Source organism: Cataglyphis hispanica, chromosome 9 (genome assembly GCF_021464435.1).
Source record: "Cataglyphis hispanica isolate Lineage 1 chromosome 9, ULB_Chis1_1.0, whole genome shotgun sequence".
Lineage (NCBI taxonomy): Eukaryota > Metazoa > Arthropoda > Insecta > Hymenoptera > Formicidae > Cataglyphis > Cataglyphis hispanica.
The window spans coordinates 1,978,444-2,004,307 of record NC_065962.1 but is presented as its reverse complement, the minus strand read 5'-3'; the positions used below and the strand labels follow the sequence as shown (position 1 = coordinate 2,004,307).

The window sequence follows — 25,864 nt, the reverse complement described above, 5'->3', positions numbered from 1 at the left end:
CTTACTTAGGCTCGCGCCGCCCTAGTGGGGGATCGCATGGCCCAGCGGCGGCTCATACGATGGGCTCGCCGCCTTGCAACGGCGCGGCTATATGAAAATTTGTGGGGCGCTAAGCGCCAGCCTCTTCTGCGGACGGGTGAACGGTCCGCGAGGCTCTTGTAACGACACAGGTCGTTACAAACATAGGCTTCAACTTATCGAGATCATCGCGATTGGCCATAATGCGAACGGATTTATTTCTATAATTGTAATTTTATTATTAAATATTTCATCAGTTATAAGTATAAAATTTTAATAGAGGGAATAGCAATAAAAATTAAAATTAATATAGGAGTGACTGTTCAAATTATTTCAATTAGATGATCTTGAAGTAAAAATCGGTTAATAAGTTTATTATTAATTATGGTGAGTATAATAAAAAAAATTAATAATGTAATGAAAGTTAAAATTATTATAGTAAAATCATGGAAAAAGATTATTATATCATAAGTGGGAGAATTTGTTTGAATTTTGAAGTGTTAATAATCAAGTATTAATTTTTAATAAAAGAAAAATCTTTATAAATGAAGTTTAAATTCATTGCACTTTATCTGCCATATTAAAACTAAATTTAAAAATATTAATTTAATTAATATTAGATTGAAGGAATTTCATTATATCTATGATTAATAGGTGGATATGATCTAAGCCATTCTAATGAAGAATTTAAGAAAAATAAATTTATGATTATTCGTTTAGAAGATAAAGCTTCTCAAATTAAATATATCAAAAAAATTAAGCTTACTACGGAAAGAATAGATCCAATTGAAGAGATAATATTTCATGATAAAAATGTATCAGGATAGTCTGAGTAATGTCGAGGCATTCCCCTTAATCCTAAGAAGTGTTGGGGAAAAATGTTATATTAACTCCAATGAATATAGAAAGGAATTGAATATTTAGTAAGAAATTATTTAGGGAGTAGCCTGTAATTAGAGGGAACCAGTGAATGAATCTAGCAATAATAGCAAAAACAGCTCCTATGGATAGAACATAGTGGAAATGAGCTACTACATAATAAGTATCATGAAGAACAATATCAATAGATGAATTTGAAAGCATTACTCCTGTTAATCCTCCTATTGTAAATAAAAAAATAAATCCTATTGCTCATCATAAGGATGAATTATTATTAATTTTTGTTCCATGTAAGGTTGTAATTCAGCTAAAAATTTTAATTCCGGTAGGAATGGCAATAATTATAGTTGCAGAAGTAAAGTATGCTCGAGTATCAACATCTAGGCCAATGGTAAATATGTGATGAGCTCAAACAACAAATCCTAAGAATCCAATTGCTATTAGAGCATAAATTATTCCTAAGGCTCCAAAAGTTTCTTTTTTTGCTCTTTCATTTATAATAATATGAGAAATTAATCCAAATCCAGGGAGAATTAAAATATATACTTCAGGATGGCCAAAGAATCAAAATAAGTGTTGATAGAGAATAGGGTCCCCTCCTCCAGAAGGGTCAAAGAATGAAGTATTAAGGTTTCGGTCTGTTAATAATATAGTAATTGCTCCGGCTAGAACTGGAAGTGAAAGAAGAAGAAGAATAGCTGTGATTAAGATTGATCAAACGAGTAAAGGAATTTTATCTATTGATAAGTTATTATGATGTATGTTTAAAGTTGTGGAAATAAAATTGCATATTGATTGCACCTAAAATTGAAGATATTCCTGCAATATGAAGAGAGAAAATAGTATAAGATCAACAGAAGGGCCATTATGAAAAATATTAGAAGCTGGGGAGTAAACAGTCCATCCTGTTCCTGTTCCATCATTAATAAAATTTCTTAAAATTAATAAAGTAATTGAGGGGGGGAGTAGTCAAAATCTTATATTATTTATTCGAGGATAGGCTATATCTGAAGATCCTAGTATTAAAGGAACTAGGAAATTTCCAAATCCTCCAATTATAAAAGGTATAATTATAAAAAAAATTATAATAAAAGCATGTCTAGTAACTACGGTATTGTAAATTTGATCATTATTTATTAATGATCCACAAGATCTTAATTCAAGGCGAATAATTATTCTTAAAGAAGATCCAATTATTCCGGCTCAAATAGCAAATAAGAAGTAAAGAATTCCAATATCTTTATGATTAGTTGAATATAATCATTTGTTCATAAAAATATAATAAAAATATAATAAAAATATAATAAAAATACAATAAAAATATAATAACTAAAATTATTAATAAGATATAATAAATAATATAAAAGAATAATTTAATTTTAATTAATTAAATAATAAGAAAAAAAGCATTATGTCTGATAAAAAGTAATAAATTGTAAATTTATTGATGAAAATTAATTTTTCTAATGCTAGTTAGATTTTATTATGAATAATAAATTAATAAAATTAATGTTATTTAAATTATTTTTTTTAATAATATTATATTTTATAGTTTAAAAAAAAATATTAAATTGCAAATTTAAAGTTATTTCTCAAAAATTAAAATATTTAGTTAAAAGTAAAAAAGTTCAATTTTGATTTTAAGCTTAAGAATTAAATAATAAAAATTATTAATGATAATAAAAATCTAAAATATAAATAAATAGATAAATTTTTAAAATTAAGATATTTAAAATTAATAAGATTGTTAATTAATTTAGTTTTTAATATAAAAGAAAATATTGTTAAGTTTATTAAATTAATGTAAATATAGATTAAAATAAAAGAATTAAAAATTATTAAAATAAAAATTAAATGTAAGTTGGAGTTAAAAATAAAAATATAGATTCTTAATCATTTTATTAAAAAAATGATAAGGGGGGAATTCTTGCTAAATTAAATATTAGTATTAAAGAAATTAGATTAAAATTTAGAGAGGAAAGGTTATTTAAAAAAAAATTAAAGGAGAATTTAAAATAAATTAAAAATAGATTAATTAAAAAAAGAATTAATCTATAAAAAATTATATAAGTTAATCAAAATAAAGTTTTTAGGAAAATTAGTATTAATATTCAACTAGATTGATTAATTGAAGAGTAAGTTAATAGTAATTTAAAGTTAAGTAAGTTAATTATTTTAAAAGTTGGAATAAATGAGGATGAAAGAATTATAAAATATAAGATAATTTTTTTTATCTCAATGATAGATAGTATATAAAAGGGAATAATTTTTTGAATAGTTAAAAATAAAAATAAAATATCTCATGAAAGATAAAGAGAGATTAAAGGTATTCATAAGTGAAAAGGAGGAATACCTAATTTTAATATAAAAGCAGTTAAAACATTAAGGTTTAAAAAATTATTATTAAAAAAAAAATTATTTATTGATAATGAAAAAATTAATATTAAAGATGCAATTTCTTAAATGATATAATATATAAAAATAATTTTTTTATCAATTAATTTTATACATAAATAACAAATAAATAAAAAATTATTAATTTCTATAAAAAATCATATTATGATGAGATCATAAAAAAATAATAGAATTAAAGCAAAATTGATTAAATTTCAAATAATAAAAAATTTATTAAATAAATTAAAAGAAAAAATATATATAAATTTAAAATTAAAATAATTTAAAAAATTATTATTTAAAAAATCTTTAAATTTTTATAAAATTAAAATAAAATTATAAAATTTAATTTTTATATTGAATTAAAATGAAATTGTTAGATAGTAACTAAATAATGAAAACATTTATTAATTTAAAATGTACGATTTATTCTATCAAAATAATCCTTTTTCAGGCATATCATTTGCATAGAAAGTAATTAAAGAATTTTAAAAAATTAATTTTTTTAAATATTTTAATAATTTAAAAAATAAAAAAGAGTAATTTAAGAAAGAAAGCTTTAATAATATAATAATAAAAAATATATTTTAACGTATGAAGCATAAAAAATTTTTGAAATTTTTAGAAATAGTTTAATTCTATTAAATGTAAAAAATATATATTTTTAAAATAATTTATTATTATTATTATTATTATTATTATTATTATTATTATAGACTAGTAAAAAGTAAATATGAAATAAACTATGATAATTTTTGTAAAAAATAACTGAATAGATTCAGATGGATTAATAAATTTTAAGTGTATCAAATAAATAAGTTTAAGTAATCTAATAAGTTTAAGTAATTTAATAAGTTTAAAGAATTAGTAAATTTAAATAAAAATTTAAGTAAATAATAATAATTTAAAATTAATTTATAGATTCAAATTAATAAAAATTAAAAATTTTTAATAAAAAATTATATGAATATAAAAATTGACGTAAAATAATCACTTTGAATTCTTATAGACATATAAGAAGAGTTACCTTCAAGATTAAATATTATTTTTAGTGCTCACCCAACTGTTCTAGTCCAAAAAGAAGAAAGTAAGAAAAATAAAATGTCAGCTTGTAATTAATTGTATTAATTAATGTATGAAAATAATCATTTATTCATAAGAAATAATAAAAATAAAATAAATATAAATATAAATATAAATATAATTTCATTTAATATAAGTAAAAAATTATAATTTTATAAGAATAATTTATAAGTTAAAAAAATTAATTTTTAATATTAAAAAATTATGTTTTTATTAATTTATATAAAGATATATTATTAATATTTTGTTATTTTTTTATTTAATTATATATGACTTTATTTTAATGCGTAAAAAATTTTCACGCGTTGTCAACACGCGCCCGCCTTACCGCGCGCACCTTGCGCCTACGGACACACACCGACAACACGCGCCCGTCTCACCGCACGCGCCCCGCACCACTAGCCGGGCCCTTTAACCAGACGCGCAAAAACACTGTCTAGACCGGCGTCATAACAGTGCGCTATTATTGTATCGACTAGTCTAAAGATTGCAACAGCTGACCATTGCCTTCGAGTGGCAAATAAACGACGTACATACCAACTCACGTCCAAGTGTGTTTCAAACCTCTTCACGAATCCTGATCCCGATTGCGCTGTCCGCGCACGCGAAACCGCACGTGAAGCGGCCCGTTACATATTCTTGTCGAAATATATCCCGTATACGTGATTGATCTCGTTTTTTTCATCACTACTGAGGAGAGTACCCATGAACTTTTGTCCCAATAACCCCAAGTGCTCTTGCAACATATCTTGACCTTCCGACGTTTGCAATTGATTTCGAACGGACGTTACGAGTGAATTGTCCGTGGTTTCGAAAACATTGCTCGCGAGTGATTCGGGTATCGTATGTTACACAATTCTCGTTGTTATGGTTGGTGTAGAGATTATCGGCGGTTCATCCAGTAAAACGTACGATCGTTCAATTTATGCGATGTTGGTGAGCGATCCGACCTGTCGTCAGATCGTTTCCTCTTTTTCAGTGTCGCATCCTGCTTCTTTTCCTCATCTTCCTTCTTCTCGTACCGCTTGATGGGTAAGATTTTAATTCTCGCGTTACTTTCCGACTAATTTTTCACCATCGAGCTAGAGTTATCGATGATCTTTTGTAGCGGTCCGATGAAAGGTCTAAAGTGCCTGTCCAACATGATATTCTCCTCGTCTTACTGGTCTTCAAAGCGCGATGTTTCTTGCGAATAGATTCGCCCATTTTTGCAATTTCCCTCGCAATCTTCTAGCGCTCGCGAATATACTCGCTCCTATTGGTCGCAACCATCGCGGAAAAACAAAGTGTCGATCTCTTTTTCACGTTTCACCCTGAGATATCGGCAGCGGCTAATCGTTTTGCTGCATCGCAAACACGTTAGGTCTTTTTCTATAAGTTTCGGCGATATCTTTAACATGTTTTGTAAATAAAATATTTTTTCTTTTGTTATCGGTAATATATCGATTTTTTCTTCGAACGCGGTAGCTATTTCTTTTATAATAAAATGTGCGTCATAACCGGATAAATTATGAAAAACGGGAATACAAAAAAAAGAGGTTTTATAATTTAAATTACAATTTGAATGCACGGGACTTCTGTAACGACTAATCAGATGGCAATGATCGCGTACTCGCACGTCGTCCGACGAGAACGATCTTTCACATATGTGGCACTGCGTTGCGTTGTGGAATGTCTCCCACTGTTCGTGCGAAAGAGTTACCATACGGGTATTCGTAGATATTATATTTTTTACGTGGTGTGCTAATTTTTCGAGTTTGTATCGCGAATCACGCGATACAATCGGCGCCGCCATAAGAGCAATACGCTAATAATGATTCGTCATACGCACTCTGCATGTAATACGACGCTAAATACCTCATGATGTTGAAATGTGTACGTAGACGTCATCGGATCACTGTTGGTCTTCTTCAGCATGCACTCCAAGTCAGCGTAAACAATGAATGGAAGTCGCTCCTTTCTATTATAATTGCCGAAGCTGAGCCATTTATCCTTCTGGCTTGATAACCGGATGGCGCACTCGTTAATTTGTCGGTAGTGTACCGTGTGCGATTGCAACTTGTTGTCAGATACAAAATAGTGTAAATATCTGTAAAAAATAGAAATAATTAATTTTTCTTTTGTATATGAATTATATATATATATATATATATATATATATATATATATATATAGGGTGTCCGATAATTCGCGGATTACCCTTTAAGGGAAGGTAGAGGGTGTTATTCTGAATAGAAAAGTCCTGTACCATTTTGTAATTTTCTCAATATTTAAGAAAATATTAATTTTAAAGATCAGCCAACGAAGTGCCGCGAAAGCTCGTGGCGCGAAATGCCTCCACTGTCAATTGATACTCGGTCGCGGCGAAGCAATGGGAGAGCAGTTTGCGAGCATGCTTCGCTATGGCAACCAAAAATACACACATAATGCGCGCTCCGTTTTATGTATGTGATCTTTTCATTATGTGTGTATTTTTCGGTTGCCATAGCGAAGCATGCTCGCAAACTGCTCCTCCCATTGCTTCGCCGCGACCGAGTATCAATTGACAGTGGAGGCATTTTCGCGCCACGAGCTTTTGCGGCACTTCGTTGGCTGATCTTTAAAATTAATATTTTCTTAAATATTGAGAAAATCACAAAATGGTACAGGACTTTTCTATTCAGAATAACACCCTCTACCTTCCCTTAAAGGGTAATCCGCGAATTATCGGACACCCTATATATATATATATATATATATATATATATATATATATTGCATTTTTGTATTATTAATTATACATACCGATCGCAGATATATTTCCTGTTATCTTTCTTGCTTAATTGTGAGCTGACGAGGCGGGATAGATTTTTAATCCACGTGAAATGTCCTACATTGTCGTCTCGTGGATCCTGCATGTATAGCGAGTTTACATGTCTGCTCTTCTTTCCATTAGCAAGTCGTATTGGAAGAATTGTGGAATTTTCATCTTTTTTTTTCGATGCAATACACATTGATGGTGATGTTATTTAAATGTTCAAACTTTTTAATTTGACTCATAGTTACTGGAAATTCAATGTCCTGGAGATTTAGCACTGTCGTATAATGCGGATATGACGATTCCTGTTCTACATCCCTTGCAGCTGGATATAGAGCAGCGACCACCGTCCACGCAAAACACGCTTTGTCATTGGATTGGACATTAACCACCGCTCTTTTCACTATTATTTCTCGCGTTAATTTTAAATGACATCTCGCGAGCATTAGATTATGCTTGTTTATGTTTATAAATTAAATCAAGTATTTGCGATAAAGCCCATCCGCTGTCACAAACTTGAAATTCTTCTAGCGATGCAAGGGTGAGCTCGATGACGCATATACCATCCGCGTAGATCGACGGTGCGAAAGAGTTCAGTTTCTCGTATTAATGCTCTTATTTGCGCGCTTATCACCGACACAAACTCAGCATTAAATACTGTATTCACTTTTATATTAAAATGTTTTTTCAACACGATTTGCACATGTTCGAGCAATGTCTTTGATGTCCTCGAGAAATTGACGCGGTTTGATATGATTATGATTTCTAACCGCACTAATCGATATGCGGTTTTTGACCGCGGTATCAATTTCCTGCCAAACGAGTCTTTTCGCGTCACTATAATCACCACTAGGAATAAATTATCTCTCTAATCGAGTCTTTTCACTCTTGAGTTGCGCGATTTTGGCCAGCAAAAATTGCCGAACTCCGATCGAGAGTTGCGGACGCTTGGCACGACAAGCGTGTTCCTCGAGCTGTTTGATAAAATTTTCGCGCCCATGCAAATTATTCACCCAAAGTGGTGACTTGGTGAGACTGTTCCAACAGGTCGCGTTCAATGTTCTGCTGCTCGATGTTATTGATGTTTATTTTTTGATGATTATTTTCTTCTTTCTTTTTACAGTGCAAATTGGACACATATTATACGAAAAGACCTAATACAACGGATTGTTGCAATTGGAGCAGAATCGACCATCCACCGCATTATGTAAATCAATCACATTCTTCCGAATAGCATATATGTATCCGAAATTAGTGTCTAATACAGCAATCATGCACGAAGTGCATAAAGCTAAAGCACCACCTGTGGAATAATAGAGGTAAATGGTACAACAAATAATAAAGTATATGATAAATGGTATTTTGTACGCCCGTTTAGCGCAATAATTTCCGAATGAGACACTATCTTGTTGACTGTTTCCGAAAGGTCCTCACTTTGATCGCTCTTATAATCACTGTCATCCGGCAATGAGTGATCTTCATTAAATTCGTCTAATATAGCTCCAAAATTATTACTGTCTATTTGTTCTATTTTTTGCAAATTATTATGGCGAAATCTTCTTCTACATTGAACACTGAACACTCTATACGACACACACATACACATACAAAATTTTTAAAAAATTTCAAAATATCCACTATATTTTTCCTATCGATGTATACACTTTCAAATCGTATACTACTATGATACTCTTAGTTCTTCATTGTTTATCGCTTTCTGAAGGGTGTGTCTAAAAACAAAAATTGTGTAGGAGGTTCTAATGTTTTACGAATTGAACTTGTGCAGAAGTGAGGATCTTCCAACTTTAACGAATTAAAAATTATGCTAGTGTCTTCATTAGGCGGGGTGTTTCTTCTACTTTTTGTATTTTACTCGTAGTGATCGTCGATTGGTGAGTTCAATATCAGTTCGAGGGTTTCTTTGCACGTGATCATGTTAGAGAAAATTCTATCATTATTTTTTTGCTGTGGATGCAGTTGTTTATTTGCAGGGTATTTTGTTAGAAAAACTTTTTTTATCTTGTCGATATCTTTTAGTTTTTTTCCACCAAAAAATTTCAGTAAGGGATATCTATTTTTTTTGTTATCTCGCGGAGACCGCGTTGTTTCATCACAGAGCTTCCTGAATTTTTCTTATAGTTATCCATAGATAAAATTATTATCATTATTTATAAATTTATGCATCCGGATGGATGTATCGATAGCCGATAAACAACTTTTCCTAGAAGAAAAAAATGAACAGGACATCACAATGGTTCTATTTTATTTTATTTTATTTTATTATTTATAAGTGATAGCATCCGGATGTCAGCACTCACTTTTGTAATGTAAAACACTGCGACTCCCGATAAACGGTCCTTTCTAGAAAAAAAAATATGAAGAGGACCGCGTGAATCTATTTTATTTTATATTTTATTTTATATTATTATTTATAAATTATAGCGGTCATACATCGGCGCTTGTTTTTGTAATGTAAAATGTTACAACCTACGATAAACGGCTTTTCCTAGAAAAAAAAAGGGTAGTTTGTTAGAATTTTTATTTTGTCGGTTTCTTTTAGTTTTTTCGTCGAACAATTTTAGTAAAAGATATTTATTTATTTTTTGCCATTTCAAGAAGACCGATCTTTCTGTATCTTCCTCATGTATCCGTAGATATAATTACAGTCTGTTGAACGATTCGTTGTTTGAATTTTTTTTAGAAAAAATTATCGTTATTTATAAATTCATGCATCCGATGTATCGGTACCCGATAAACGGCTCTTTCTAGAAAAAAATGAATAAAACACCGCAATGATTCTATTTTGTTTAAATATTTCACTAAAAAAAAATTATTATTAGTGCGGTTGTTTGTTGATTAAAAGAATTTTATTACATCGGCCTTTCTATTACGCATCAATTGTAAACATATCCTAAATAAACATAAACATGAGCATCCTCCGCCCGCGCCACGTCATTCCCCCGCGTGACGTCATTTCCCCCGCACGACTTCCCCTCGCCCCGCACACCCCTCGGAGGACCAGCGGCCTAGTATTCCTACTGTAGTTGTCATCGAGATATTCAATTTTAAACTGATACTTGCAAGTATTGTTACCTTTTTTCCGCTGATTATTTCGATGCTGCGCTGTGCATTATTTTATATTAATATTTTATATTAATTTTATATTAATAAAAATTCATCATAATAACAAGCGCATATTTGACACTATAAATATTAAGTATGTAATTTTTATTTAAATGATTTGAAAAAATGGAGAACTAGAATTAATATGTAAATAATTAAATACATATACACACACGCAAAATAAGCGTTGTTTATAATGTTCTAGTTGTATAAAAGAAATAGTAGTAAAAATTAAAATACATCAAGAGACACGATAGTGTCTCGCGCCAAATTCAATGCGAAGCAGCGAGGCACTTCGGGTATCTTCACGCAAGATGCAAGTATATTAGATTATCGGTTCTCAATAACGGCTGAACCGATTATATTTTTAGTAGGCTCAATTAATAGCTTGGATTTGAATTATGTAATACAAATGTCTTTACTTTTATTCTACCTATATCGTGAACGGAGATAATATAATGGAAAGTCAAAATGTCAAAATTTTATTTAAGATACGTTTCCGTCATCATCGCCGCCCCAAGTCCCCAGTGTGCATGTACGAAAATTTGTATGGTTAGAGCATTTGCCATAAGATTACGTTAATGACGCTTCATGATGTTACTGTTCGTACTACTTTTGACAAGGTTAATTTAATTGATAATTGAGATTAATAATTTTAATATAAGAATGCAATAGATGAAATAAGAATATCGTAGAATAATATTAAGAGATATTAAATAATATAAGAGATATTGATATATCGCAAAGAGTAAAAAATAAAAAAAAATTCTTTATTTCGCACCAAATCACGCGAAGCAAAGATCACGCGTTGTAACGGCGAGATGCATTGTATAAAAGTACCGCAATCAAAAAATAAAAAAAATATATTGTAACAAAAATATATAAATATATAAATGTAACAAAAATGTAAAAATAAATATAAAGATAAATAATTAAATATAAAAATAAATATAAAAATAAATATATAAAATATATAAATATATAAATATATAAATATATAAATATATAAAAATAAATAAATAAATATAAAAATAAATAAACAAATATAAAAATAAATATAAAATAAATAAATATAAAAAATAAATCATAATATAATATAATATATATAATATAATATATATAATATAATGTCATTTTTATATTTATTTAAATTGTTTATTTTATTTTTAATAATGTTTACATTATTTTTAACATTAGTCTAGTTTGCACCGATACACTTTAATGCTATACTGTATTAAATTCTATACTGATCTATCACAGCTATTCCATTCTTTAGAGGAATCGCTATGATTGGCCAGTGTAATATTTAGTATGTATTAAGTATATCGGTATAAACTAGATCATTACATGAATATTAAATATTTTAAATAATAGGTAAATATATAACGTCCTGTCTTTGTTCTGTCTGTATATATTCTTCTTTCCTAAAATGAAAAAAGTATGCAACATATAAATAAAATTTAATTAAATTAGTCATTAAAATTGTTCGCTATTTATGTAATATTGAACAAGTAATATATAATTTTTGACAATGTACCTTTTATTGATTTCCTCTTCCTCTTCCCTTCCATTTCCTCTTCTTTTTCTTTCTCCCCAATACAAACTAGGAGCCGACAATTTATACAGGAAATCGAGGAATTGTTGTTCTCGTCGACGGCGGCCCGCTCGCCTTTCTCTTGGTTTCCAATCTGTAATAATAAAAGATTTTAGTTGACTTTCTGTATAATACAATAACGTTGTGACTTATTTTACAATATTACTATATTATATGCAGAGTTAGATATAATTAAATGCATTTTCTCATATGCTATGTACTTGATTGTATCTGTATTCGCGAAGCTAAATTAAAATAAATCATAATGCTATGGTATTATATGCAGAGTCAGATTCAATTAAGTGCAATGCATGTAAAGAAAGTTATTTATAGAATAAAGTGAAAAGACATAAATAGTCTTCTCATTGCCCTTGATGATTGTACTTATGATCGCAATATTGAATTAAAATAAAATAAATCATAATGTGATAATTAACAGATACAATCAACAAATGCAATGAGAAAAGAATTTATGATTTTTCGCTTCATTTATAAATACTTTCTCACATGCATTGCATTTAATTATATATATATATATATAACTTAAAACTTAAAAAATATGATAAATAACTTAAAAAAAATGAAATTTTAAAAATGTGCACATATTCTTGTATTATATTAAAAGAAAATACTTTCATCACATTGTACACCTTCCGCCATGTTGTGTTGTCACTATAATTTCTTCTTAAATTCTATCATCAATTTTTACACACAGTTACTTGGCGTGCCCATTGAATTATATGTCATATTAATGTATTGATAATGATATAATAATACATATTATATTGATATATTGATAATAATATTGATTAAAATATTGATAATAATAATCTTGCAAATTTTTATTTCACATCGGACACGCCAAGTATTTGTATGTCGCTTTAATCTTCATCCGTTTCATTTCGGACTTATCTGGTAAAGTTTATGATTAATTTTACAACAAGTCGATCAATTCGGCACAGGACATTTTTAAATATAAAATTAGTAATCAATATGATCAATGTTATTGCAGTAAAGATTAAGTAGTTTTTTTTACTGCCATTCATTTATTTGTAATAAAATCCGCAACATAATAGTGCTACTTTATATATTATACAAAATATTTATTTGAAAGGAAGGAGAATATAATAATGTACTTTTTTAATAGAAATAAAATGCATTCTAATTTTTTCAAGATTTCCTTATGTAATAAAATCCGCAATATAATAGTGCTATTTTATATTTTATACAAAATATTTATTTGAAGGGAGGGTATATAATAATATAATTTCTGGATAGAAATAAAATGCATTCTAATTTTTTAGTGAAAATCTATAATATTTCTCTAAATGCAAGACTGATTTTATGACAAATAGTATTTTAAATTATAACTCTTTACAAACTGAACTGTTTCGAGTGGCACTATTTTGACTACATTAATATTGACCACGGTCTCGATTGACCACGTTGCGAATAGCCACGTTGATATTGACCACGTTGCAATTAAACATGATCCCGATTGACCACCATCCGAATTAATCACGGTCCCGATTGATCACGGTTCCGATTGACTAGGATCCCGATTGACTATGATCCCGATTGACAACGTTACAATTGACCACGGTCGTGATTGACTACCGTCCCGATTGATCACGGTCCCGATTGACCGCCATCCCGATTGACGACTGCCACAAATGACCATGATTCCAACTGACCACGGTCCAGATTGACCACGTTGATATTGACCACATTACAATTGACCATGGTCCCGATTGCCCACGTTACAATTGACCACAGTTCCGATTGACCGCGTCACAATTGATCACGGTCCCGAATGACCACGTTGATGTTGATCACGGTCCTGATTGACCACAGTCCCGATACATCATACACGACACGCATTGAAATTGTGATTGTCCCATTTACGCACATTACGGATCAGGCACGACAAAATTTCCCGCTCAAGTACAGACTCGATCGGTCACAGGCTCGCTCGGACACTGTAGCATGTACTTTGTAAGTTGTAAAGCGAGGTCCAACCAGCCTACCGGCTGGGTAGATGCGGGAGGGGGGCCTAAGGCCCCCCTTGCTCACCCCATGTATGTGTGTGCGTGTGCGCGCGCGCGCGCGTGCTTCCTATTCATGCATGTACTTTGGAATAGCGTCTGTTTTCGATAGGGCCGGTGTCCGATCGGGTCTGTGTCCGAACGAGAAATTGTGTTCAATTATAACGTGGTCAATATCAACTTGGTCAATCGGGACCGTGTCAATTGTAACGTGATCAATATCAACGTTGTCAATCGGGACTGTGGTCAATATTAACGTGGTCAATATTAACTTTGTTAATCGGGAACGTGATCAATCGGGATTGTGGACAATCGGGACAATGGTCAATTGCAACCGTGGTCAATCTGGACCGTAGTCAATATTAATGTGGTCAAACGGGACGCTCCCAATTGTTTCTATGTACTTGGCTAGTTAACTATTGATTTCATATTTAGTTTTGATTTTTGATTTCTTAAGAGAAAATTATTTTTCAAGGAAAATTTTTTTAAAAATGTTTTTTAGAGACAAATATTAAAATTTTTGTTAATAATTTTGTTCGTACAAGATCGGATTATTTTTATGTACTTGGCGTGTTTTTTTTTAACTTTATGAGTTTTTTTAGAAGAATCTCACTACCTTTTGTAATAACTCTTTATTATAAAAATTTGTATTTTTTTGTAAATAACTGTTTTTTTATAAAAATTTATATTGTTTCTGCAAAATTTAAAAATTATTTTTTGTGATAAATATTAAAATTTTAGTAATTTTTTGCGTACAAATTAGAATTTTTTTATGCACTTGGCATATCTTTTTTATCTTTGTGAGTTTTTTAGAAGGATTAATAAATTAAAGCAATTAAAATTTTGTTGCAATAAGATCCATTTTGAGAATAATAAAATAAATATTACGTATATATACTTTCACTTTCTTTGCATATGTATAACTAATACTATGTTGTGCAATGTGAAATATATGTCCACCACTTTTTTTTATAATAATATATTATTTTATTAGTTATATGCATGCAAAGATATTTAAAGTATATATATATATGTTTATGTTGCGTAGTTTAGCTGGACCATTTTTTGATTAAAACGTATTTTAGCGGGACCATTGGCTCTTAGCTGGACGGTCTTTGTAATACTTTTCGTGTTCCGTATTTTATCAGGACAATCCAGATAAAAGCAATGTGAATGTATCGTATTTTATCGTATTTTATCGAGACCACATTTCCTTCTAATATACGATCCGTAACATCGTATTTTAATAATTCTTTTGATGTAACGTATTTTATCAGGACCATAGCACAAACACTATCGTACATACAACATAACTTTTATACATAATGGATATATGTTTGCAATGAACAAAATGGAAAATTCTAACATATATATGCAAAGATAAATACTCATGCATTCTTAATAATAGCATACCTACTTTGATGATGTATTTTATATTAAATTTATTAAATTATATTATTATCATAAAAATATATTATTAATTGTTTGAAAGAAATAGATATTGTAAAAAAGAAAGATCTTTTTCAATATATAAAATAATTGTTTTAGTAAGTATTGATTATTTTATAATATTTTATAAGATATAGCGAAGAAAAAAATTGATGATTATTTTTGCTGACACGCCTTAATAATCGCACATATATTATGGTTACAAATAAAATGTAATTTCAATACCTTAGATCACAACGTAATGCTTTTTGAATAACATTTTTATCATTAGCAATTACATGAAATAAGTGATAAATGTAAAGTAAAAATATTTTGACGCTAAAGCACGCGGTTAACGTTAATGTCAGGCCAAGTTTGCGCACGATTTGTTTGTACACACCATATATGTAATATTACTATATTGCTCGTCAATGTTGGCGAAAATATTACGGTGCAGACGTATATCAACCTCTTGCTCCCACAATTCGTGTATTTTGCGCAATGCGCATGCGCTGGCATATGTAAAGGCCATATATGTAATACTATTGGCTCAACAAAATGCGCATTGTTTCAAGTATTCGAATTGTGGAAGCGAGAGATTGATATACGTCTGCATCGTAATGTTCTCAACGCCACAATAGTAATAGTATTACATATATGGATGATGTATACACATCATCCTTAATAATCATTTTATTTGACTAATTGAAAATTTACCTAAGATATAAGAAGCAATATGACTCCTTCCATGATGTAAGAAGATTTTCTCCCACACGATACAGAACAGATTAAGTGACAGATAACCATCTGTCATTTAAAAATGCTGCAGACTACTGTTTAATATTATAGCATTTTATAATAAATTTAAAATGATTTTTAATATAAAATCGTATCAGGAATATTGTTTTTATAATTTGTAATACAATATACAAAAATAATAATCATTTCTGTATTTTTCCTCACTAATATACATTTCAATGTAAACGTAAAGATGATAAATCGGTTAAGAACAAAATATTATAAGATTTTTCTTTTATAATATAGATAATATACAACATGTTATATTTTGGTATGCTAAAGAACTCTTCTCTGATGTATTCACTAACTAAATAGCTATACAAATGTTTACTCAATCTTATAACACATCTACAATACAAAGTCATTATTGCTTCAATAGATACTGCAAATTAGCAAATGAGCGTTGATCATTCCATTACAAGATTTTATTAGCAGAGACTATAATACTCAACTCTCGCTTAAAGATGCTTGTGCTATGTAAATGAATTTCCTACAGACATTTAGCACAAGCTGGATCCTTGATTTGCAAATTAGTGCGGATTTATTATTTTTGCCGGCTTAAAATAAAAATAAACATTATATAATATTAAATAAGCAACCTGACAATAAGATATCTTTCGTACAGCAATCTTACCAGTTTAATTGCCATCATGGCAGTACAGTCTTCCTCAACCTTAGGTTGAATGAGTAGTCAGACAACAAAATATTTAAAAACAGTGACTTTTACTATAGTTGCACTAAAGTTATCTCAGCATGCATAAACCTAAAATTACTTTTAACGTGAAAATCCCACTGTAAATAAAAAAGATTAATGACTTGAAAATTATTAAACTTATGTTACATATACATACTCTTGCATTATAAACTTATGTTACATATACATACTTTCTGTTAAGTATCCATGCTCTTTTATGTTTATATTGCAATGACAGTTAAAACAATAATGATTCTATTCTGTTTAATATGTTAGAAGATTGAATAAACATTTGTATCACTAATCAGTTAGTGAATGCATCAACGAAGACAATGCTTTGGCATATAATATCCAGATAATAGAATATTGTAATATATATCTGTATTACAAAAGAGAAATCTTATAATATTTTATTCTTATCCAATTTATCAACTTTATAATATTGGAGTGTATGTATGAACACATATTTTAGAGAAATAGTTTTTTATCAATATGATAATTATATTACACACTAATTATACTTGAAAGTTTATATGTATGTACAGTTTCACATCATGCATATACATATATTGAAATATAAAATTATTAAAATAAATATATTTATATATTTGTATATAGATATATTTCGTATGGTATGTTATTCGTAAACAATGAAAAATTGTACCGTATTCTTTCACACTTAAAATTTCACATATATCATGGCATCGTAAGTTTTTAAGTGCAAAAAAGTGGTACAATTCTTCATTGTTCAACATATAAAATATATTGATATATAAATATATATATATAAATCTATTCTAATATTTTTAATAATTACATACTTCAACATATGTACCCCGTAAGTAAAATGTTAGCAGTATGTCGGCAAACTGATAGCAGATTTAATCAAAATCTGTTAACAGACTGACATCAACTGCGTTTGCATTGAGCTAATGTTTTACCGGCAGAATCTGCTAATATAATCGGTTGACAAATTGGCGGAAAAATTCGAACAGAATCTGCTAACATAATTTGACGGCAGATTGACGGTAGAAATCGAGCAGAGTCTGCTGACATAACCTGCCGGCAGATTGGCAGCAGAAATACAACAGACTCTGCTGTTTGGAAGTATTTAAATCGTGACGTCACATCTAAATATTTTTATTTAAAAAAACGATTTTAAATAATTATTAATAAAAATCAATGTTTTTCATTATAGATAACATTTCTTTAAATACATAAATATAAAATACAATTTTAAAATATAATTCTTATATAAATAATAACTTGTAAATAATTTTTAATAACAAACTCTAAATAAATAAATGTTATAATATATAAATAATTTATAATATATAAAAAAATATGTACGTATAATATATAAAATAATTTTTTTTCATTAAAATAAAAAGAAGTCTTCCGGCCACCAAAGTAAAAAGTCCACTTAGCATCTTCTTGAATCTTCTCCGATAGATCCAAACAGACAAAAAAAAACAAAATTAACAAATATAAACCAAAACAAAAAAAAGTAATATCCTTTTATTTAATTTTTTATTTCCGTCATTCTCCATCGTCTGTTTTCCATCGTCCTCGGACGCCGTCCTTTATTCTTCGTCGTTCTCCGTCGTACTTGGTTGTTCTTTGTCATCCTTCGTTGTCCTCCGTTGTCTTCCGTCATCCTCCGTTGCAATTCTACTGATGGATGTTTTCCTCTAGTTGAAGCTGTCATTATATACAAATACTTATTATTATTATGTACGCGTATGTTTGTATATTTGCATGAGCATGTGTATAATTATCATTTTCTTATCGTACATTAATTATCATTATTAATCATTTTCTTCTGGCTCTCGATCATCACTCCAGAAATCATGATTCCGAGGTTTCGCACGTGCGCACGTGGACCACGTAGCTTGCTCCTGGCTCTTTCTTTTGCTCCCCGCAGAACTTCCTTTGCATAGACCTGGAATTCCGACCTAGTCGGCTTCGGAAAGTGTTGATTATTGCACATAACCTCTGAAAAAAAACGTAACAGTATATGTTTATATATATATATATATATATATATATATATATATATATATATATATATGTGTGTGTGTTTATATATATATATATGTGTTTATATATATTTTTTTTTTAATTAAAATAATACATGAGAATAGTAATAGTGGTATAAATAAAAGAAAAAGATTTTACCATAAAGAGCTATTATTACACTTGCATTATATAACTGTTTTTGTCCTCCTTCGCGGCCCCACCATGTAAATGATAATGTTAACGAATCCTTTACAGCTTCCTTTAAACAAAGATTGATTGTTTTTTTTAAATTGAAACCGCCTATATAATGAAAATAATTCCTAAAGAAAGAAAGTAAATACAGATAAAATAATGTTAACATATATATAAAAAGTTTATTGAATAAGTGGCAAAATACGCGTGTGCGTGCGTGCGTGCGTGCGTGTAGTGAGCATGTATGTATGTGAGAACAGACAGCAAAGAAACATAGAAATAAAAATGAGAGACAGAAGGGGAGGGGAAAGAGTAAAAAGGAAGAAATGTTAAAGTAGCAATTATATCTTGTCAGTAAACACCTGCAAATAATAACATAACATTAATGTTATAATTTCCTACTTAACAAAATACGTACAACACATGTGTGAATGTTTGAATTATAACATCCCACACGGAACATGAACGTCCATATAGCCTCCATAGCTCTATGCGGCATCTATTTCCACAGTGGATATTGTATAGATTTCTAATAGAAATTCATATTATTTCCACGGTAGATGTCTATAAATCCATCATAGATATCCATTAGACATTTGTTATAGATGTATGATAGATTTAAACACATATATTTCTAATAAAATAAAATTTAATTTTTATTTAAGTGTTATTTAAAATTCTCATCTAATGTTTTGAGAAAATATTTAAAATTTAATAATATTATATATATATATATATATATATATATATATATATATATATATTAATTTATAGACAATTCAAATTTATTAAAAAATTTTACTAAACTTTAATAATCAGCAAAATTTTTATACTAAGATAAAAGATTTCTTTGATATCAAAATATACTACAAAATCCATATAATATATATCATCAACTTAACAAAGAAAATTCAACTAAAAAAATTCTTAATTTATAGATTAAAATTGCAGTTTTCTGAATTATATAATTGATTTATATTTTATAAAATTAAAAATATATTTTATAGTTGTTTTTTTACGCACAAAAATAGATAAATAAAATATATTCAATTGCCTAAATAATTATATTAAAAACAACTAATATATTTTTGATTTTCAAAAATAGATTTCTTGATACAATTAGTACGCACCCAAAGAAGAGAAAATAGTATTAATTTAACGAATTTATAAATGATAGTTTAGTTTTTAATTTTTGTAGAAAAAACATCTATAATAAATCTATGTAATTAGTTATAAGATTGATGCAATCACTTTAAATTGTACATAAGATGATAACATTCCACGGAGATTAATAAATCATTAATCTCCCAACGACATGAAAATATTCGTCCAAACTTATTTCATTAATATATTCTTAATAGAAATCTTGCACGTAATGTTATATTAATATTCATATAACATGCCACTAAACTCCTAATATTATTTTTATTAAGAAACTCTTACAAAAAAATATTGTATTGACAAAAATCGATTAATCACCATTTTCAATCGTTCTTTCACCAATAATTGAATAATTCAATTTTTTTTTTAATATATGTGGCATCTCACAAAAAATCCAAAACGAGCTCTTTATTAGCGTATTTTTGAAAAGATCTTTTTGATAAGATCTATTGTATATATTTTTTTTAAGTAGATGATTTTACGGATGATTTTAACTTTTTTGAACATTTATATCTGAGGAATGTGTCCCTCACAACATTGAACATTGCAATAAAATTATAGGGAGATTACAAACTTACACATTTTAATGATCACATTACTAATATTTACCACTTATTTTACAATAAAATCTTTATAATATTGTTGGAAAATTAATGGAATCTTATTTTAATATTTCAGCGAACTTATGCGCAATCATTTCACTTTTCGCGTATGCTGAAAATATTACAAAACTATGAAAAATCGTTTAATATTAATAATTGATGCATGTTTTTATAGATTCAAAAATATCATTTATTTAATATTTCATGAGAAATCTTACTACGCGTAACATTTCAAAAACTTTACAAAAAAATATGTAGTATTCAATCACTAGTTCATTTGTTTACCGCTATGTGATACGCGATGCATCTATCTCGCATTTGGGATTCAGTCATGAAATTATATAAAGCTTGCAAAGAGCAATTGGCAGAAAATTAAAAATGTAACTATTTCTATCAGTCTAATTTTTGATACATTCCTACCAGAAGAAATTCAGATATTGGACTGATCGTTTCTTAAAAATTGGGGAGATAAATCTGATAAAATTAAAATTATTCTTTATTCTCTATTTAAGATGTACAATTATATATATATATATATATATATATATATATATATATATTGTACATCTATATATATATATATATATATATATATATATATATATATAATTGTACATCTATATATATATATTTTTTTTTCCAAAAATACATTATTAAAGAGATTTAAAGAGTTTTATTTAGCTTTATGTATATTTAAGAAAAGCTATATACTGAAGAAAAGAAAATTCGAACTATTCAATCATTAGTGAAAAAACTTAATTGATTGAAAATCAATAGTGTTTCGAATTTTGTCAATATTTTTTGTAAGGGTTCTTTAATAAAAATAATATTAGGAGATTTGTGACATATTATATGAATATTAATACAACGTTATGCGCTAGATCTCTTGGATGATAATAGAATAAGTTTAGATGATGAAAATTTTCATATTGCTGGGAGGATAATGGCAGAGGTTTCTCCGTGGAATGTTACCATCTTACAATTTAAAGTGATTCTAACTTCTTATTGAAATGTTGATTTGTTGTGAGGGATTTATTCAGTAAAATTTCATGAAATATGTATGATTATACCATGTAACGTCCATGTGACATCTATAAATACGTCTAATAGATATCGAATGGAAGGAAGAAATGCGGAACTGTGGATGTCTAGTAGATGTCTATAAGAGATTACATAGACGTCTAATAGAGGTTTTGAATCTCTATGATGGATGTCTACTGAACATCTATTAGAATTTGTTGTTCCGTGTGGAATTAATGTTATGTAATTGTTCGCTTATGTTTATTAAGTTTCTTTTTCACTTACAACATCGGTGTAATGATAACTTCGTCAATGTTTTCGAAGTCATCCATGTCTCTCAATGAGGATATGGGGAGGACTGCAGGCTTGCGTGGTACACTTCGATGATTCTTTACGCACTTCAAAACTTTTTCAAGTAAAGTATTCATCCTCCTGTAAATAAAATGCAAAATTAGTATTGCAAAATGCACATTTAATATATTATCTATGGACTGTTACAAAATATATATCATATATACTTACTTTAATTCTCCACACCATCTACGCATTTTTGGATCAAATTAATGGATCTGCGAACATGAGTTAACTAACATTTAATGATATTCCTATGATAAATATATATGACAAATATATTCTCATTTTTTTGTTAACACTTCATCTGGATAACGTATAGACCCATAGTTTGATTGTTCCGCATTTTGCTGAAACTGAGTTTCAGCAATATTATATTATTATTATATGTTATATTATTATAAACTCTATCTTTATGTGTAGGAATAGATGAATTTAAAAAATTAATAACTATTAGTATAAATATTGAGTGTGTGAAGTGGTGGGAAGTGTTGTGTATGTTGGTTGATGATTGTATGTGTGTGTTGATGCGTTTATAGGGATTTCTGAAAATTGTGAATAAGTTTGTGACTCTGAAAAAGGTATTATCATTTTCTTGTGTGTTATTTGTAGGATTATCTTCTAAAATCCCTCGTAAGTCATTAATATCCTCGTTGATGTCCGCATCTGTCGGACCACATGCCTTTCTTGGATGTCTTGGAGCTTCATCTTCTGATGAAGTCGTCTGATAACGAGATGGCTTGGCGATAGCACGCTTTGGTCGGTTCATCTGAAGCAAAACATATGTTTATTAGCATAATAATGTATGTATAGTTCATATATTTTATTTTAGTTACACTATCGCTTGACTTTTCTCTGATATAAGTATTAAAACTCAATCTTTAAAAATATAATCTTTAATCAATTTTTTTCATTCTAATATTTTAAAATATTTGTATTATCTGTAATATTTTTAATGCATTTTATTATAGAACATAATATATACACTGCGATATTTATATTATATTTTAATATAGCTCTCCATATAATAGAGAAAATTTTAGGAATAGGAATAAGGTCCTGCGCATAAAAAAAACTAAAAATAGAAATAAATATTAAATATTAAAAGAAAATATTAGGGAAAGAAATAAATATTATATTTTCCAATATTACATATTTATTCTTTTTTTTAATATTTTCTATTTGTGCGCAGAGTATTAGATGTCTTAGAAAATTAGATCTTTTATTTCTCGTATAAATTCAATTTCTGCTACATTATCTCTATCTGTTTATTTCTTCCCCACAAATTTATATTTACATCTACTTTTATTTTGACTGATAAGATATTGTAACAAAGTATTAAATATGTTATCTTACTTCATCGTCTTTTAAGTCTTCTGTGTCCACGATGTTAGAACACGGTTCAAATTTGCAGACCGAGAAATGCATAGCCATTCAATTTGCAGTTTTTATATAAAAGCTGCAACTTATTGACTACACGTTTTTCGGGCCAAGATCTTAGATCGATTTCTAACATCGTGGACACAAGACTTCAAATAAACTATACAATGAGTTTTGCAGGATAAAGTTCGAATTTGATATTTACTTGCCTTGATATCCTATTGCAAATAATGTTTGCTTAATTTCCCTTGAAAAAATTTTTCGTCTATCCACTGCTATAAGTTCACTGCTACTTGCTTTTGCGACGATTAAACTCAGAATAACGATGGTTGCGGTATATGATGTGAAAATGAGGTTCCGGCAGAGCGCTCTGCGCAGTACATGTACGGAGTTCTCTGATTGTGTGCATGTGAACCGGGTCCTCGTTGAAGTAACGTAGCCTGCAATTCGTACAAACTACCTTTGGTAAACATGACCAATCACAAGCTTTGATATGTTTCAGCCTATCGAAAAACTTTATTTTTGCGCTAAAAATTTCTGTTGCTCAAGATTGATTGTCCGTGCGTAACATAACGATGACGTTTATATATAATCACGTATATATATGATGGGCATTTCAATTTTGGCAGAATTTCGTTAAAACAAATTAAAAGGCTAATGTAAATAAATTAATTAATTAATTTGAATATAATTTTTTTTTATTTACGTTTGTAATTGTATTACCAAAATATTATTTTAAATAAACTTTAAGAATTATTAAACGGAGGTCGTATAGGATCTCATTTCTTTCAAGTAACTACTTCATTGATACTTCATTCAACGCATGTGCAAAAAGTGGACAGTCTAACTTAACACTGCGCGGGTCACAGTCAGTCATTATTATTCTGAGTTGAACCATTGTGTATTGTACGTTAATGTGAGTGCAGTGGATAAACGAAAAATTCTAACAAAAATAAGGAAACGTGACTTCTTTATTTACAACAGAACATTATCAAGGAAAGTAAAATGGAATTTTATAATTGTAAACGTTCTATCTCACGAAAATCATTATTTAGTTTGTGCAAACAACAACGGGATAAAATTATGAAAGAGTTTAAGAAAAATTTACGTGCTAAATATTAACTCATACGCAAGGCAATAGTATATTGAATCTTTTTCATACACATTCTTGTTTTAACAATTTACCGAAAGATGTTAGAATTCTTTTAGATACACCACGTGCACGTGTCATTACATTTGATGTAAAACCAGGAAAATATGTCCATTTTGATCTCGAAATGGAGATAATTAAAAATTTGTTTAGTACGTCTAATGTTAATCAATTGGAATTAGACTTTAACATAGATGGATGCGGTTTAGATAAATCAGGCAGGATTCAGATCTGGCCTATTCAATGTAAAATTGTAAATGTGCAACATACAAGGCCAATAATAGTAGGAATTTATAAAGGTGCACAAAAACCATTTGATCCAAATATTTTTCTTCAAAAATTTATTGCAAATATCCAGAAAATCATGTCTAAAGGAGGTATTAATTTTTATGGCAATAAAGATACGATTGAAATGTTTTGTAGCTGATGCACCAGCTCGAGCATTTATTTTAAATCATCATGTATCCTGTTATCCCTGTTCCAAGTGTAAAGTTTTAGGTATACGTTCCAAAGGTCGTTATGTCTTCAATGGTAAAAATCATTCTCTTAGAACCGATGAGGAATATAGTAGATGTTTGGACGAAGATCATCATAAAGGGAATAGTCCATTATCAATGTTACCAATAGGTCTGATTTCCAAATTCCTTTTGAGTACATGCATCTTGCATGCTTGAGCATAACAAAAAAACTTTTATGTGTGTGGGTACATGCAAAATACTCACGTCTTTCAAAATTATCTGGAAAATCTATCTCTGTTTTAGACTAAATGTTCTTAAAAAATATTGTCCATCAGAATTTGCGAGACGTCCTAGATCGCTCAATATGGTTTCTAAATTTAAAGCAACAGAATTTAGTTAGTTTTTGCTTTATACAGGACCAATTGTAATGTTTGGTATACTGGACGACCGATTTTATAAATATTTTCTCTTCTTGCATGTTGCAATAAAAATTTTGATATCTAACTCATTATCGAGGCGATATTTAAATTTTGCAGAACTTGCATTGCAAAAATTTGTTCTTCGAAATCCAAATTTATATGGCCTTTTAATTCTTATAATGTACATGGTCTTCTTTATCTTACTGATGATGTGAGACGTTTTGGTACTTTAGATTCATTTTCTGCCTTTCTATATGAA

General features: G+C 28.8%; 2 protein-coding genes and 2 pseudogenes across 2 annotated transcripts; 1 reads left to right on the top strand and 3 right to left on the bottom strand.

Annotated features, from left to right (window-relative positions):
- Positions 1–632: 632 nt before the first annotated feature.
- LOC126852016 (cytochrome c oxidase subunit 1-like) lies at positions 633–2,100 on the bottom strand (annotated as a pseudogene).
- A 4,095-nt stretch (positions 2,101–6,195) lies between these two features.
- On the bottom strand, positions 6,196–7,617 carry LOC126851868 (uncharacterized; annotated as a pseudogene).
- Positions 7,618–18,218: 10,601 nt separating this feature from the next.
- LOC126851866 (uncharacterized) lies at positions 18,219–24,070 on the bottom strand. The gene is made up of 8 exons (XM_050596206.1): positions 23,788–24,070; positions 22,501–22,967; positions 22,370–22,387; positions 22,133–22,279; positions 21,898–21,986; positions 19,032–19,433; positions 18,648–18,848; positions 18,219–18,554 (listed from the first exon to the last, which is right to left on the bottom strand). Exons 2-7 carry the CDS (start codon positions 22,965–22,967, stop codon positions 18,649–18,651), a joined length of 1,323 nt encoding a protein of 440 aa, XP_050452163.1. The 5' UTR covers positions 23,788–24,070; the 3' UTR covers positions 18,219–18,554; position 18,648.
- Positions 24,071–24,855: 785 nt separating this feature from the next.
- LOC126851865 (uncharacterized) lies at positions 24,856–25,402 on the top strand. Its single transcript, XM_050596205.1, has 2 exons — positions 24,856–25,105; positions 25,152–25,402. The coding sequence occupies exons 1-2, from the start codon at positions 24,856–24,858 to the stop codon at positions 25,400–25,402; spliced, it is 501 nt and encodes a 166-aa protein (XP_050452162.1).
- The last annotated feature ends 462 nt before the right edge of the window (positions 25,403–25,864 follow it).

Excerpts from the sequence above, each read along its gene's own strand:
- LOC126851865 (XM_050596205.1), top strand. The coding sequence starts at position 24,856 with ATGGAGATAATTAAAAATTTGTTTAGTACGTCTAATGTTAATCAATTG. Across the intron at positions 25,106-25,151 it reads GAAAATCATGTCTAAAGGAG|CTGATGCACCAGCTCGAGCA; the intron begins GTATTAATTTTT and ends AATGTTTTGTAG.
- LOC126851866 (XM_050596206.1), bottom strand. The coding sequence starts at position 22,967 with ATGAACCGACCAAAGCGTGCTATCGCCAAGCCATCTCGTTATCAGACG. Across the intron at positions 21,987-22,132 it reads GTTATCATTACACCGATGTT|ACATCTACTAGACATCCACA; the intron begins GTAAGTGAAAAA and ends AATCTCTTATAG. Across the intron at positions 19,434-21,897 it reads TGTCACATGGACGTTACATG|TTTGCAGGTGTTTACTGACA; the intron begins GTATAATCATAC and ends GTTATGTTATTA.